The sequence below is a fragment of the Littorina saxatilis genome, linkage group LG8 (genome assembly GCF_037325665.1).
Source record: "Littorina saxatilis isolate snail1 linkage group LG8, US_GU_Lsax_2.0, whole genome shotgun sequence".
NCBI classification, from domain to species: domain Eukaryota; kingdom Metazoa; phylum Mollusca; class Gastropoda; order Littorinimorpha; family Littorinidae; genus Littorina; species Littorina saxatilis.
In genome coordinates this window covers 63,882,259-63,900,125 of record NC_090252.1, presented here as the reverse complement: position 1 = coordinate 63,900,125, position 17,867 = coordinate 63,882,259, and the positions used below count along the sequence as shown (strand labels likewise).

General features: G+C 43.2%; 1 protein-coding gene across 1 annotated transcript in view; it reads right to left on the bottom strand.

Annotated features, from left to right (window-relative positions):
- Positions 1–17,867, bottom strand: part of LOC138974117 (proprotein convertase subtilisin/kexin type 7-like) — a 39,892-nt gene that overhangs the window by 14,902 nt on the left and 7,123 nt on the right. Inside the window, exons 6-11 of the mRNA XM_070346808.1 lie at positions 17,214–17,312; positions 16,197–16,287; positions 3,799–3,853; positions 2,384–2,522; positions 1,991–2,091; positions 1,378–1,545 (exon numbers count right to left, since the gene is read on the bottom strand). Of these exons, the coding sequence (XP_070202909.1) occupies positions 1,378–1,545; positions 1,991–2,091; positions 2,384–2,522; positions 3,799–3,853; positions 16,197–16,287; positions 17,214–17,312 (653 nt within the window). The remainder of the gene's footprint in view (positions 1–1,377; positions 1,546–1,990; positions 2,092–2,383; positions 2,523–3,798; positions 3,854–16,196; positions 16,288–17,213; positions 17,313–17,867) is intronic.

The window sequence follows — 17,867 nt, the reverse complement described above, 5'->3', positions numbered from 1 at the left end:
ACGTCTCTCCAGGTGAGAAGGGGCTGTACTATCTACTGTGAGTATTACCTTGATGGAGGTGATGATGATGTACTGGATGTCTCTCCAGGTGAGACAGGGCTGTACTATCTACTGTGAGCGTTACCTTGACGGAGGTGATGATGATGTACTGTACGTCTCTCCAGGTGAGACAGGGCTGTACTATCTACTGTGAGTATTACCTTGACGGAGGTGATGATGAGGATGTACTGTATGTCTCTCCAGGTGAGACAGGGCTGTACTATCTACTGTGAGCGTTACCTTGACGGAAGGTGATGATGATGATGTACTGTACGTTCTCTCCAGGTGAGACAGGGCTGTACTATCTACTGTGAGTGTTACCTTGACGGAGGTGATAATGATGATGCACTGGATGTCTCTCCAGGTGAGACAGGGGCTGTACTATCTACTGTGAGTGTTACCTTGACGGAGGTGATGATGATGTACTGGATGTCTCTCCCAGGTGAGAAGGGGCTGTACTATCTACTGTGAGTATTACCTTGATGGAGGTGATGATGATGTACTGGATGTCTCTCCAGGTGAGACAGGGCTGTACTATCTACTGTGAGCGTTACCTTGACGGAGGTGATGATGATGTACTGGATGTCTCTCCAGGTGAGAGGGGGCTGTACTATCTACTGTGAGTGTTACCTTGATGGAGGTGATGATGATGATGTACTGTACGTCTCTCCAGGTGAGTCAGGGCTGTATTATCTACTGTGAGCGTTACCTTGACGGAGGTGATGATGATGATGTACTGGACGTCTCTCCAGGTGAGACAGGGCTGTATTATCTACTGTGAGTGTTACCTTGACGGAGGTGATGATGATGATGTACTGTACGTCTCTCCAGGTGAGTCAGGGCTGTACTATCTACTGTGAGTGTTACCTTGACGGAGGTGATGATGATGATGTACTGTATGTCTCTCCAGGTGAGTCAGGGCTGTATTATCTACTGTGAGCGTTACCTTGACGGAGGTGATGACCAGGATGTACTGGATGTCTCTCCAGGTGAGACAGGGCTGTACTATCTACTGTGAGTATTACCTTGACGGAGGTGATGATGAGGATGTACTGTACGTCTCTCCAGGTGAGACAGGGCTGTACTATCTACTGTGAGTGTTACCTTGACGGAGGTGATGATGATGATGTACTGTACGTCTCTCCAGGTGAGACAGGGCTGTATTATTTACTGTGAGCATTACCTTGACGGAGGTGATGATGATGATGTACTGTACGTCTCTCCAGGTGAGACAGGGCTGTACTATCTACTGTGAGTGTTACCTTGACGGAGGTGATGATGATGTACTGTACGTCTCTCCAGGTGAGACAGGGCTGTATTATCTACTGTGAGTGTTACCTTGACAGATGTGATGATGAGGATGTACTGGACGTCTCTCCAGGTGAGGCAGGGCTGGGCCTGCAGCATGAGGGCGATCATCCCCGCCGCTAGAGGGGCCGCTGCGCTCGTCCCAGTGTGCTTTTCGGTGCAGCCCTGACCTCCCCTCTCTAACCAGTCCGCCGTCACCTGAAACATGGATGTCGTTAGAAATTTCGTGCTCTTGTCCTTTCTGTACGGCATTGGCACCAGCACCCCCCCCACCCAATTCCTTCTGCAGAAACACGGATGTCATTTGAAATTTTCTTTATCATCATTTTTGTAAAAGACATCTTGCAACCCAGACAGACAGGCAGAAAGAAACACAAACAGACAGATAAACAGACAGACAGGAGCTTAAAAAGACAGACAGAAACACAGGCAGACAGACAGACAGAAACACAGACAGACAGGCAGATTTAAACACAAACAGACAGACAAACATAGACAGTCAAACAGACAGACAGAAACACAGGCAGACAGGCAGATATAAACACAAACAGACAGACAAACATAGACAGTCAAACAGACAGACAGACAGAAACACAGACAGACTGACAAGACCGAAACACTCACACGGACAAACAGTACTCACAATGTCGCGCTTGCCAGCAACGCCACTGCTGAAAGTGACGCCCAGCATGGAGGCGCACTCCTCCGCATAGTACGGCATCGTCCCGGCCTCATCCACCGCGCCTGAAACGCACAATGAGACACTCGGCTCAACCTGAAATCTCTCTCATGGCTACGGGGCCTGAATCACACATTGGTTTCTGAAATCTTTGTGAACGATTGTATTGTGCACTATAATATTACAATACAATTACGTTTCCCCTTGCCAAAGGAGAGGCCAGCTAGGGCAAAGCTGGGACTTTAAAATTGATGAAAAATCACGCACAAAACTTATGGCTGCGGTGTAGATGGAGTTAGCGTAACCATTACAGCTACACACAAATAACACACAAATAACACACACACACAAACTAACCTATGGTGACAGTGTAGATGGAGTTGGCGTAACCGTCGTAGTTACAGTTGTCGTTCTGTTTCCCCCCGTTGCCGCTGGCAACCACGAAGATGCTGCCGTAGCCCTTGCGTCCAAACTCCACCCCAAACTTCATGGCTTTCTGTCGGCACATTCAACACCAGTCAGCGTTTGGTTCAAAGAGAGACAAATTGGAACAGAACCTGAACCAATAAAATATCATACAGTGGATCCCTCCTTTAGAGATCCCCAATGACCCCTGGGAAGAAGGTCAGTGTCTATAAACAAGGCCACCCAGCTATCACAATGGACCTGCCTTTGATCTCGCCGCACACGCAGATCGGAAAATTCTTTTTTCTGGCAGCCAGGAACCAATCCCAAACCTTTTCACTTACGTCAGAGTATGTTGTCTTCTGCCGCTTTGATCGCATTCGATCGGCATTGTCACCACTTTCCCACCTTTTCAGAATGTTTTCTTTGTCTTGGATAATTCTTTGAATTTGCGATTTTCCAACATCAAGACTTTTTGCAATCGCGATGGCAGTTTCTCCCTTTTTGTGTCTGTTCACAACATTCACTCGATTTTCGAGAGTTAAATATTTTATTTTATTTGTAGACGCCATGTCGATCTCCACTGCTCTTCTGTCCAAAGACTGTCTATTCTGACTGAGTTGAACGGTGTATGTTGGTCACGTGAGTTTGTTTTCTCGATGATTGGTTTGTGATGTTTACTCAGCCCACCCAACCATCACACCTCTCAGCGGTTTAGTGCCTTTGCTTATGCGAGACGGTTATAACTGGTTATAACCGCGCTTTGTCAGCGATGCGTTGTTTTGGCTTTGTCTGACAAAGTTGTTACACAAGCTGTTAGGTCGGTCCTTAGATGTTAGAGCGGGGTGGTCGCTACACTGGTGACAACTATACGTGACCCTCCACCACGAAATGAGTCGCATGTCACCTCGCGCAGTTCTGCGCTAGGCTCATATAAGCATCAGTCCGGGGAGTGTCTAGTAACAGTGTGAGGGTCACCCTAGTCACAGGCTTATAACTCAAACAGTTTTCACTCTTTTCTAAAAACGGGTTTCACCACTGGATAGAGCACACAAAATTCTTTATGAAAATGTAAAAATATGAAAATCATGCAAAGGTGACATGCGACTCATTCTGTGGTGGAGGGTCACATATAAGGAAACACATCGGTTAAAAAACAAAGGGTCGTTGTGGCGGGGTAGTCATTCTAACGTGAGTACAGTTCTTTTTGGTCTTTTTTAAATTTAAATTATTTTTTGTCATTATTAATAATTATGCAGAAAAAACATCTCCTTTGGGTGGTCGCTATCAAGAGATGGTTGCCAGGCAGGTGCCGCTGTATCCTACTCGTTGCCAAGCCAGCCATGAAAAGAGAAGTAACAACTCACAGCGGACAGGAGATGGGGACCGTCCACAGTTTTGCCGTCGTCATCAGGCCCCCAGCTGGACAGAACACATCATAACAGCACATCAGTTACAGGTAAATATAGGTGTCACTTTTCACAGGTAAAAATAGGTGTCACTTTTCTCAGGTAAAAATAGGTGCCACTTTTCCCAGGTAAAAATAGGTGCCATTTTTTACAGGTACAAATGGGTGTCCCTTTTGGCATGCAAATACAGGTGTCAAGGAACTAAGAAACAAAGGGAGGTAAGCAATGTAAAGCCAGATAAAAGTAACTGTCATGAACTTTGAGGATAAAAGTTCTCTGCTCATTTCAATGCTTCCTATTGCCCCATGCATGTGCCAGGAGACGGGTTTATTGGTGTCTTTGGGGGTGCTTATGTCCCTTTGTTTCTCACATCTACCCCGCCCTGATATGGCCCTTCGTGGTCGGCTGGGCGTTAAGCAAACAAACAAACAAACAAAATCACACCTACCCTACCTCCCTTGGTTACGATTCAGGTGAAACAGATATGATTACCACATCTACCGTACCTCCCTTGGTTACGATTTTGGTGAAACAGATATGATTACCACATCTACCGTACCTCCCTTGGTTACGATTTTGGTGAAACAGATATGATTACCACATCTACCGTACCTCCCTTGGTTACGATTTTGGTGAAACAGATATGATTACCACATCTACCGTACCTCTCTTGGTTACTAATTAGGTAAAACAGATATGATTACATGTCTACCGTACCTCCCTTGGTTACGATTTTGGTGAAACAGATATGATTACCACATCTAGCTACCGTACCTCCCTTGGTTACGATTTTGGTGAAACAGATATGATTACATGTCTACCGTACCTCCCTTGGTTACGATTTTGGTGAAACAGATATGATTACCACATCTAGCTACCGTACCTCCCTTGGTTACGATTTTGGTGAAACAGATATGATTACCACATCTACCCTACCTCCCTTGGTTACGATTTTGGTGAAACAGATATGATTACCACATCTACCGTACCTCCCTTGGTTACGATTTAGGGAAAACAGATATGATTACCACATCTACCCTACCTCCCTTGGTTACGATTTTGGTGAAACAGATATGATTACCACATCTACCGTACCTCCCTTGGTTACTAATTAGGTGAAACAGATATGATTACATGTCAGAGAATCTGGTACTGTGCAGACAGGCACATTAACTCAGTGAAAGGTCTGTGGTACTGTACAGACAGGCACATTAACTCAGTGAAAGGTCTGTGGTACTGTACAGACAGGCACATTAACTCAGTGAAAGGTCTGTGGTACTGTACAGACAGGCACATTAACTCAGTGAAAGGTCTGTGGTACTGTACAGACAGGCACATTAACTCAGTGAAAGGTCTGTGGTGCTGTACAGGACAGGCACATTAACTCAGTGAAAGGTCTGTGGTACTGTACAGACAGGCACATTAACTCAGTGAAAGGTCTGTGGTACTGTACAGACAGGTACATTAACTCAGTGAAAGGTCTGTGGTACTGTACAGACAGGCACATTAACTCAGTGAAAGGTCTGTGGTACTGTACAGACAGGCACATTAACTCAGTGAAAGGTCTGTGGTACTGTACAGACAGGCACATTAACTCAGTGAAAGGTCTGTGGTACTGTACAGACAGGCACATTAACTCAGTGAAAGGTCTGTGGTACTGTACAGACAGGCACATTAACTCAGTGAAAGGTCTGTGGTACTGTACAGACAGGCACATTAACTCAGTGAAAGGTCTGTGGTACTGTACAGACAGGCACATTAACTCAGTGAAAGGTCTGTGGTACTGTACAGACAGGCACATTAACTCAGTGAAAGGTCTGTGGTACTGTACAGACAGGCACATTAACTCAGTGAAAGGTCTGTGGTACTGTACAGACAGGCACATTAACTCAGTGAAAGGTCTGTGGTACTGTACAGACAGGTACATTAACTCAGTGAAAGGTCTGTGGTACTGTACAGACAGGCACATTAACTCAGTGAAAGGTCTGTGGTACTGTACAGACAGGCACATTAACTCAGTGAAAGGTCTGTGGTACTGTACAGACAGGCACATTAACTCAGTGAAAGGTCTGTGGTACTGTACAGACAGGCACATTAACTCAGTGAAAGGTCTGTGGTACTGTACAGACAGGCACATTAACTCAGTGAAAGGTCTGTGGTACTGTACAGACAGGCACATTAACTCAGTGAAAGGTCTGTGGTACTGTACAGACAGGCACATTAACTCAGTGAAAGGTCTGTGGTACTGTACAGACAGGCACATTAACTCAGTGAAAGGTCTGTGGTACTGTACAGACAGGCACATTAACTCAGTGAAAGGTCTGTGGTACTGTACAGACAGGCACATTAACTCAGTGAAAGGTCTGTGGTACTGTACAGACAGGCACATTAACTCAGTGAAAGGTCTGTGGTACTGTACAGACAGGCACATTAACTCAGTGAAAGGTCTGTGGTACTGTACAGACAGGCACATTAACTCAGTGAAAGGTCTGTGGTACTGTACAGACAGGCACATTAACTCAGTGAAAGGTCTGTGGTACTGTACAGACAGGCACATTAACTCAGTGAAAGGTCTGTGGTACTGTACAGACAGGCACATTAACTCAGTGAAAGGTCTGTGGTACTGTACAGACAGGCACATTAACTCAGTGAAAGGTCTGTGGTACTGTACAGACAGGCACATTAACTCAGTGAAAGGTCTGTGGTACTGTACAGACAGGCACATTAACTCAGTGAAAGGTCTGTGGTACTGTACAGACAGGCACATTAACTCAGTGAAAGGTCTGTGGTACTGTACAGACAGGCACATTAACTCAGTGAAAGGTCTGTGGTACTGTACAGACAGGCACATTAACTCAGTGAAAGGTCTGTGGTACTGTACAGACAGGCACATTAACTCAGTGAAAGGTCTGTGGTACTGTACAGACAGGCACATTAACTCAGTGAAAGGTCTGTGGTACTGTACAGACAGGCACATTAACTCAGTGAAAGGTCTGTGGTACTGTACAGACAGGCACATTAACTCAGTGAAAGGTCTGTGGTACTGTACAGACAGGCACATTAACTCAGTGAAAGGTCTGTGGTACTGTACAGACAGGCACATTAACTCAGTGAAAGGTCTGTGGTACTGTACAGACAGGCACATTAACTCAGTGAAAGGTCTGTGGTACTGTACAGACAGGCACATTAACTCAGTGAAAGGTCTGTGGTACTGTACAGACAGGCACATTAACTCAGTGAAAGGTCTGTGGTACTGTACAGACAGGCACATTAACTCAGTGAAAGGTCTGTGGTACTGTACAGACAGGCACATTAACTCAGTGAAAGGTCTGTGGTACTGTACAGACAGGCACATTAACTCAGTGAAAGGTCTGTGGTACTGTACAGACAGGCACATTAACTCAGTGAAAGGTCTGTGGTACTGTACAGACAGGCACATTAACTCAGTGAAAGGTCTGTGGTACTGTACAGACAGGCACATTAACTCAGTGAAAGGTCTGTGGTACTGTACAGACAGGCACATTAACTCAGTGAAAGGTCTGTGGTACTGTACAGACAGGCACATTAACTCAGTGAAAGGTCTGTGGTACTGTACAGACAGGCACATTAACTCAGTGAAAGGTCTGTGGTACTGTACAGACAGGCACATTAACTCAGTGAAAGGTCTGTGGTACTGTACAGACAGGCACATTAACTCAGTGAAAGGTCTGTGGTACTGTACAGACAGGCACATTAACTCAGTGAAAGGTCTGTGGGACTGTACAGACAGGCACATTAACTCAGTGAAAGGTCTGTGGGACTGTACAGACAGGCACATTAACTCAGTGAAAGGTCTGTGGTACTGTACAGACAGGCACATTAACTCAGTGAAAGGTCTGTGGTACTGTACAGACAGGCACATTAACTCAGTGAAAGGTCTGTGGTACTGTACAGACAGGCACATTAACTCAGTGAAAGGTCTGTGGTACTGTACAAACAGGCACATTAACTCAGTGAAAGGTCTGTGGTACTGTACAGACAGGCACATTAACTCAGTGAAAGGTCTGTGGTACTGTACAGACAGGCACATTAACTCAGTGAAAGGTCTGTGGTACTGCACAGACAGGCACATTAACTCAGTGAAAGGTCTGTGGTACTGTACAGACAGGCACATTAACTCAGTGAAAGGTCTGTGGTACTGTACAGACAGGCACATTAACTCGGTGAAAGGTCTGTGGTACTGTACAGACAGGCACATTAACTCAGTGAAAGGTCTGTGGTACTGTACAGACAGGCACATTAACTCAGTGAAAGGTCTGTGGTACTGTACAGACAGGCACATTAACTCAGTGAAAGGTCTGTGGTACTGTACAGACAGGCACATTAACTCAGTGAAAGGTCTGTGGTACTGTACAGACAGGCACATTAACTCAGTGAAAGGTCTGTGGTACTGTACAGACAGGCACATTAACTCAGTGAAAGGTCTGTGGTACTGTACAGACAGGCACATTAACTCAGTGAAAGGTCTGTGGTACTGTGCAGACAGGCACATTAACTCAGTGAAAGGTCTGTGGTACTGTGCAGACAGGCACATTAACTCAGTGAAAGGTCTGTGGTACTGTACAGACAGGCACATTAACTCAGTGAAAGGTTTGTGGTACTGTACAGACAGGCACATTAACTCAGTGAAAGGTCTGTGGTACTGTACAGACAGGCACATTAACTCAGTGAAAGGTCTGTGGTACTGTACAGACAGGCACATTAACTCAGTGAAAGGTCTGTGGTACTGTACAGACAGGCACATTAACTCAGTGAAAGGTCCGTGGTACTGTGCAGACAGGCACATTAACTCAGTGAAAGGTCTGTGGTACTGTGCAGACAGGCACATTAACTCAGTGAAAGGTCTGTGGTACTGTGCAGACAGGCACATTAACTCAGTGAAAGGTCTGTGGTACTGTACAGACAGGCACATTAACTCAGTGAAAGGTTTGTGGTACTGTACAGACAGGCACATTAACTCAGTGAAAGGTCTGTGGTACTGTACAGACAGGCACATCAACTCAGTGAAAGGTCTGTGGTACTGTACAGACAGGCACATTAACTCAGTGAAAGGTTTGTGGTACTGTACAGACAGGCACATTAACTCAGTGAAAGGTCGGTGGTACTGTACAGACAGGCACATTAACTCAGTGAAAGGTCTGTGGTACTGTACAGACAGGCACATTAACTCGGTGAAAGGTCTGTGGTACTGTACAGACAGGCACATTAACTCGGTGAAAGGTCTGTGGTACTGTACAGACAGGCACATTAACTCAGTGAAAGGTCTGTGGTACTGTACAGACAGGCACATTAAAGGACCAGACCACGCTGTTTTAGCGTCAAAAACGCTTCGAATCGTGTTCCTGCGCGACCGAACACTTCCCGATGTTTGCAGTTAGTTAGAAAACCACTTTCTTACCGTCTTCAACAATGTTTGGTTTAATTCGGAATCTTCTAAGGCCGTAATCCGACGAATTTTGTGACCGAAGCGACGGATTTCTTCTCCAAAACGACCCGCCATTGTGCCGCGTGATCTTCGCGAGACTGGTTTATGAATAAATTATCCGTGACGTCACACCGTGTGGAGATGGTTGTTTACCAACATGACAACAAGCGTAACTGCAGACGAAATTGAACGTACATGTTCGAACTACCGGTTTCTCTCCTCGAATCAAGCATGAAAGATGAGGGTGGAGGCCACTTCCAGCAGTAGTGAAACAGTGACGATGAAAATTGCGACACTGTTTGTCTCAGCGATCAAAGGTAAACACGCCCGCTCTCTGTGCTGAACTTATCGTCTGCTTTCGAGTCTGTGCTATTTTTTCACTCTCGCCTTGTCAACGCACTCGCGAATAAGTGGGATATTGTTTAAGTGTTCATGCATTGCATTCACGAGTAAAAGAACAACAGCTCATCGCAGTTTTAACTGTTCTTGATTATTTCAGAGACTGGTGTCAGAGTGGCCACTGTACCTGTTGTATTGTGTGGGAGGGGCAGATTTGAGAGAGAGAGGAAGCTAGCCTGAGGTACATTGTAGAATGAAAACTTGCAGGGGAGCAAGAATGCATCACCAGCCACGAAGGTGTACATACAACTTTTTTTGAGGTGCCTATATTTGTTTGATTGTTAAATGTATGTATTTGTTGTTGTTTTTAAAGGCTATCAAGAAAACTGTTGTCATTTAAATTTGTAACACTCAGTCACATATAGTTTCACACACACACACACAAGATTAACTCACTTGCATGCCCACAGAAGAAGTTTGCTCTTCACATTGTTCTGTTGTTGTTTTTATAATGTAATCATTGTAACATCAACACTCAGTAATAACCAATATTACAACACAATCACTTTTTCATCAGAACTCACTCACATACTACATGACTTTGTATTAAACCCTGGTTTATGGACACTTGCATTTGTACTTTGCATGGGAAAGCAGCCTGTAGCAGTCAAAGTCTGGGCACTGTTGCATTGTAGTCTTGCTGTGTATGCAGAGCTTTGTTGTAGCTGCCATAGGCCAGTGTTGCCATAGGCCAGTGTTAGGATCACCACCCCCTCAAACAGCTCGTTCAGTTAACCTGATGCCTGTTTTAGACAGAAAAAAAAGTTACCACAATCAGCAGAACTTTCACCGGAGAAAGGGCATCATTCTTTCATACTTTCTTTCTCATAGCTTTTTTTTGGTTTTTATAATCTCTTCATTACACTAAATAACATCCATCTTAAGACCTATTTTGAGCCTTAATTTAAGTTGACTAGTAATGATATTAATCATAATGTATTTATTTTTATAATGTACAAACTAGAGTATGTATGTGGATATGTGTGTGATGGTGCTGGTATGGATATGTGTGGTTTGGGTTATGTGTGTACTGATGTGTACATTTTATGTGTTTTGTATGTTTTACGAGTGCGATTTTATGTGATGTTATTCTGTACACCAGCCAAAACAAAATGTCTGGTATATTAGATAATAAACGCACCTTTAAATTTATTAGCGACTACACCCCGTCACCCTCCAGTCCCCCTCCCCCCCATTACACCCTACACTTTTAACATTGTATAAAAAATCATGCCCCAATATAGGTCCCTAGTTACCTGGGAGGACGTTAAGCTCCATAATCAACATCAACAACGTATTGAATTGAATTGAAAAGCTGGGGTTAGGAGGTCTAACTTCTTGAATTAAAGTTTTTTTTTTCTCAGGTGCATGTAGTTTTTTATTTGCTTGAAATCATGGTGTATTCTGGTTGTAAGAGAAGAGTCAATTTCCTTGTAAGCCTGCAAAATTAAAATTTGTCATTTTTGAAGTAGCCTACATTTTTGTAAGAGTCCAAAATAGTCCAGGATAAGGAGGAAAAACATAGGGTGGGTCAGGAAATCTGAAACATTGCATAGTTTTGTTTTGCCTATGTAGACACAAAAAGTACTTAGAGCACTTTTCCCCCCCCAAGAGAGCATAGCTTAGTTTTAATTATTTTAATGCCACTGTTAGCAAGAGGAGTACTACAGACAGCAATCAAACAGTGGGTTTTTTCTGTAGACATTGTTATTTCTGTTTAGGTGTTTCAGTAGTTTTCTATGCGGATAAATCATGCTGCATGATCACTAGAAACAATCCAGCTCTGTAGCATGCAAGTTTTTTAAAGGGTTTTTTTCCCCATGTTACTCTGAGAGAAAAAAAAACAACCCACAGAGATAAAGTTGAACTGGCAGTTTGACTGAAGCAGTGGTAATAACACAGAGTGCTCTTCCTACAATCAATTTTTTTATGTGGATGATGATGTCCACACATGTACTTGGTTGTATTATTTTGCTAGACTATTTGTTTCTGTTAGATATATATCTGCTCACATGATTGTTGTTCATAATTTGACATTACATTTACTGCTGATCAAAATGTATTGTTGGAATAGGTCTGCTTAATATTCTGACTGCAGTTTTGTAATAAAATCAAATAACACAGATGTTTTAAGTATCAAAGTGCTTTTCACACACACACACACACACACACACACACACACACACACACACACACACACACACACACACACACTCACACACTATGAGTATGACTGCAAACATGAATTTGTACTTGTATTAATTATAATTACTGTATTACAGAACCTGATCTGAAAAAAAGGACAACAGCAAATTATTCATGCAAGCTTGCTGTATTAACGATTTCTTTATCTATTTAATACAACACTGAATTAGATAACAACTATAACAACGTGTGTGTGTTTGTGTGAATGTCTACGTGTATATGGACGGACACTGATTAAACCTGAGACTCATCGATTACCCAGGTGAGTGTAAAAGAGGGAGAGAGAGAGGGAACTTTAAGGTGGGTGCATGGGGACGGACATGTAGTAACAGATATATATGTTTTAATCTGTAATCTTAACACATGTGCTTAAAATTAGGAACAGATGCCATTCCACTACAAATACTGTCAGTCTGACAAAAACGCCCAGTGACACTGAACCCCTATCCCTTACAGAACACATTCAGTATACATGTACTCACTTCCTTTCGTCTGCGTTTAGTGAAAGCAGATCGTTCTGATGACATTGGTATCCGGTTTCTGACCTCCTGTGAGTGGTCAACAATTGTCGGAACTGGAACTGCGTTAGGCAACAGCTGTTTTGTGTGTGCCAGGTTTTCTTGCCGGCTTAACTGCGTTCGCATTGGAAGAAAGTGTCGCGAAACACAGCACATCGTGTTGGCCGTTTCCAGTTAATCAGTCTTGCTGCAGAAGTTGTAAGCCCATCGGAAAAAGGTGACAACTGATGCCTGAACCTTTTTTCTATACTTCATAGCTATCAGCAGCCGTGCGCATTCCTTCGGCGTGCTGTTGATGCTCGATTTAGGCAAACGCCCACTTGAGCGTAAGCTGTAACTTTCGGTTTCCAAACACTAAGTGACGTCACAGCCGGTTCTCGTCTACTGGCGGCCATTTCGAAGTCTCGTTTAGCAGACGAATTTGGCGGAACGTTTTTAATTAAATCACAATGATTAAGCTACGAATCGGTGAATTTCTTTACATTTTTGGAATCTTTAGGTGCATTTCTCTAACCTTCAGTCATCGGTTAGTGGTTCTAATAATCTTTAAAACAGCGTGGTCTGGTCCTTTAACTCAGTGAAAGGTCTGTGGTACTGTACAGACAGGCACATTAACTCAGTGAAAGGTCTGTGGTACTGTGTAGCCAGGCACATTAACTCAGTGAAAGGTCTGTGGTACTGTACAGACAGGCACATTAACTCAGTGAAAGGTCTGTGGTACTGTACAGACAGGTACATTAACTCAGTGAAAGGTCTGTGGGACTGTACAGACAGGCACATTAACTCAGTGAAAGGTCTGTGGGACTGTACAGACAGGCACATTAACTCAGTGAAAGGTCTGTGGTACTGTACAGACAGGCACATTAACTCAGTGAAAGGTCTGTGGTACTGTACAGACAGGCACATTAACTCAGTGAAAGGTCTGTGGTACTGTACAGACAGGCACATTAACTCAGTGAAAGGTCTGTGGGACTGTACAGACAGGCACATTAACTCAGTGAAAGGTCTGTGGGACTGTACAGACAGGCACATTAACTCAGTGAAAGGTCTGTGGTACTGTACAGACAGGCACATTAACTCAGTGAAAGGTCTGTGGTACTGTACAGACAGGCACATTAACTCAGTGAAAGGTCTGTGGTACTGTACAGACAGGCACATTAACTCAGTGAAAGGTCTGTGGTACTGTACAGACAGGCACATTAACTCAGTGAAAGGTCTGTGGTACTGTACAGACAGGCACATTAACTCAGTGAAAGGTCTGTGGTACTGTACAGACAGGCACATTAACTCAGTGAAAGGTCTGTGGTACTGTACAGACAGGCACATTAACTCAGTGAAAGGTCTGTGGTACTGTACAGACAGGCACATTAACTCAGTGAAAGGTCTGTGGTACTGTACAGACAGGCACATTAACTCAGTGAAAGGTCTGTGGTACTGTACAGACAGGCACATTAACTCAGTGAAAGGTCTGTGGTACTGTACAGACAGGCACATTAACTCAGTGAAAGGTCTGTGGTACTGTACAGACAGGCACATTAACTCAGTGAAAGGTCTGTGGTACTGTACAGACAGGCACATTAACTCAGTGAAAGGTCTGTGGTACTGTACAGACAGGCACATTAACTCAGTGAAAGGTCTGTGGTACTGTACAGACAGGCACATTAACTCAGTGAAAGGTCTGTGGTACTGTACAGACAGGCACATTAACTCAGTGAAAGGTCTGTGGTACTGTACAGACAGGCACATTAACTCAGTGAAAGGTCTGTGGTACTGTACAGACAGGCACATTAACTCAGTGAAAGGTCTGTGGTACTGTACAGACAGGCACATTAACTCAGTGAAAGGTCTGTGGTACTGTACAGACAGGCACATTAACTCAGTGAAAGGTCTGTGGTACTGTACAGACAGGCACATTAACTCAGTGAAAGGTCTGTGGTACTGTACAGACAGGCACATTAACTCAGTGAAAGGTCTGTGGTACTGTACAGACAGGCACATTAACTCAGTGAAAGGTCTGTGGTACTGTACAGACAGGCACATTAACTCAGTGAAAGGTCTGTGGTACTGTACAGACAGGCACATTAACTCAGTGAAAGGTCTGTGGTACTGTACAGACAGGCACATTAACTCAGTGAAAGGTCTGTGGTACTGTACAGACAGGCACATTAACTCAGTGAAAGGTCTGTGGTACTGTACAGACAGGCACATTAACTCAGTGAAAGGTCTGTGGTACTGTACAGACAGGCACATTAACTCAGTGAAAGGTCTGTGGTACTGTACAGACAGGCACATTAACTCAGTGAAAGGTCTGTGGTACTGTACAGACAGGCACATTAACTCAGTGAAAGGTCTGTGGTACTGTACAGACAGGCACATTAACTCAGTGAAAGGTCTGTGGTACTGTACAGACAGGCACATTAACTCAGTGAAAGGTCTGTGGTACTGTACAGACAGGCACATTAACTCAGTGAAAGGTCTGTGGTACTGTACAGACAGGCACATTAACTCAGTGAAAGGTCTGTGGTACTGTACAGACAGGCACATTAACTCAGTGAAAGGTCTGTGGTACTGTACAGACAGGCACATTAACTCAGTGAAAGGTCTGTGGTACTGTACAGACAGGCACATTAACTCAGTGAAAGGTCTGTGGTACTGTACAGACAGGCACATTAACTCAGTGAAAGGTCTGTGGTACTGTACAGACAGGCACATTAACTCAGTGAAAGGTCTGTGGTACTGTACAGACAGGCACATTAACTCAGTGAAAGGTCTGTGGTACTGTACAGACAGGCACATTAACTCAGTGAAAGGTCTGTGGTACTGTACAGACAGGCACATTAACTCAGTGAAAGGTCTGTGGTACTGTACAGACAGGCACATTAACTCAGTGAAAGGTCTGTGGTACTGTACAGACAGGCACATTAACTCAGTGAAAGGTCTGTGGTACTGTACAGACAGGCACATTAACTCAGTGAAAGGTCTGTGGTACTGTACAGACAGGCACATTAACTCAGTGAAAGGTCTGTGGTACTGTACAGACAGGCACATTAACTCAGTGAAAGGTCTGTGGTACTGTACAGACAGGCACATTAACTCAGTGAAAGGTCTGTGGTACTGTACAGACAGGCACATTAACTCAGTGAAAGGTCTGTGGTACTGTACAGACAGGCACATTAACTCAGTGAAAGGTCTGTGGTACTGTACAGACAGGCACATTAACTCAGTGAAAGGTCTGTGGTACTGTACAGACAGGCACATTAACTCAGTGAAAGGTCTGTGGTACTGTACAGACAGGCACATTAACTCAGTGAAAGGTCTGTGGTACTGTACAGACAGGCACATTAACTCAGTGAAAGGTCTGTGGTACTGTACAGACAGGCACATTAACTCAGTGAAAGGTCTGTGGTACTGTACAGACAGGCACATTAACTCAGTGAAAGGTCTGTGGTACTGTACAGACAGGCACATTAACTCAGTGAAAGGTCTGTGGTACTGTACAGACAGGCACATTAACTCAGTGAAAGGTCTGTGGTACTGTACAGACAGGCACATTAACTCAGTGAAAGGTCTGTGGTTTGAATCCTGTCGCCATCACCTGGTGGGTACCAACAAAGCTATCAGGCTGTGAATGTGCATGGGTGTCAGTTTGTGTGTGTGTGTGTGTGTGTGTGTGTGTGTGTGTGTGTGTGTGTGTGTGTGTGTGTGTGTGTGTGTGTGTGTGTGTGTGTGTGTGTGTGTGTGTGTGTGTGTGTGTTTAATCATGAAATCACCTGCAGCTATAAATGGCGTTGATGTCAAACTTCTTGTTGAAAGCCGCCGCCTCCAAACTGTCAGTCATGGGTCCATCTAGGAGACGAATACCTGTCAAACAACAAACATATCATTCATTCACGACAAACTGACAACAACAACCACTAAAGTTTTGTTCTGTTCCGCTATCTGTTCATTGGGATTTTTATCGAAACAAAAATTCCTCGAAAAGTTGCTCATAGGCAACTTGGGGTGCTTTTGGCTTCATTAACTTCACATAACTCGGGTTTTTTTTATTTTTAATTGTGTTTTTTTTTAATTTTTATTGTTTTTTTTAAATTTTAATTGTTTTGTTTTTAATTTTAATTGTTGTTTTTTAAATTTTAATTGTTTTTTATTTTAATTTTAATTGTTTTTTAAATTTTAATTGTTTTTTTAAATTTTAATTGTTATTTTTTTAATTTTAATTGGTTTTTTTTTAATTTGCCAAGCACATCATTGTGGGGATTTTAATCAATAACATGCATCCGTCTACAATGTATCATCATTCATCCTTCAACGTGCATAATAAATATGTAAATGGCAAGTATACAAGACATAAATATATATATAATACAACATTAGGACATAACAGACAGACAGACATATAACATACCGTTCGCTTACAAGTAAAGCTAGAGCATAACATAACATGCAGATTACAATACTGATAAAAAGAAAGAGAGAGAGAGAAAGAGAGAGAGAGAGAGAGAGAGAGAGAGAGAGAGAGAGAGAGAGAGAGAGAGAGAGAGAGAGAGAGAGAGAGAGAGAGAGAGAGAGAGAGAGAGAGAGAGAGAGAGGGGGGGGGGAGGGGTGGTAATGAAGGTGGTGGTATCATTTATAGTGTATACTCTTAGATAATAACACAAATAATAGCCTCGTTTTGAAGTTCCACCCAACAATAATCAACCTTTGGTTTTACTAAAAGTCTCCCTACACAAAATGTGACAGTCACAGCCTAACATTTTTGAGAGGAAAATTGATGAATGAAATCTTACCTGCTAGTTTTGCTCCATATGCCACACCCACACCACACACGCTGTTATTGGCAACGGCAGCGATCTCACCAGCACATCTGGTTCCATGGTGATTGGAAGCTGCAAGGAAAAGTTATCATGCATTTAAAAATAGATCACATGAAAACCAGAGGATGTGACATGAATATAAATACAAAATGTTTTGTGAAACAGAAAATTTTTTGTTTCTTCTTTTTTAAAATATATTTTGTATGCGTAATAAGCTGAAGTATTAATGACAAAAAGCAAGAGAATGCATTCTACTTGATATTTGATACAAATTATAAGCATTATATTAAAGTGACTGGAAATTCATGCTTGCAATGAGATTCATTAATAGACCGCACCACCCTCTCTCATAGTATGCTATGCCCACCGGACCGCTTAAAGAAAAAAATTATTTAATTGTTGTAAATAATTCTGTGATAATATTACATCATTGCTTGATATTCATAATGCATTTTTAAATGTCTTGTTAATTTTTTATGTGATATAGAGTCACTGATTTTGAGTCAAATGTGATTTTACGTTATTACTTTTGTGTTTGACGTTGATTCTGAATCTGCCATTTTCTTCCTCACCCCCCCCCCCCCCCATTTCCTGGCGGCATGAAGGGCAGCAACAACAGCTCTTCCT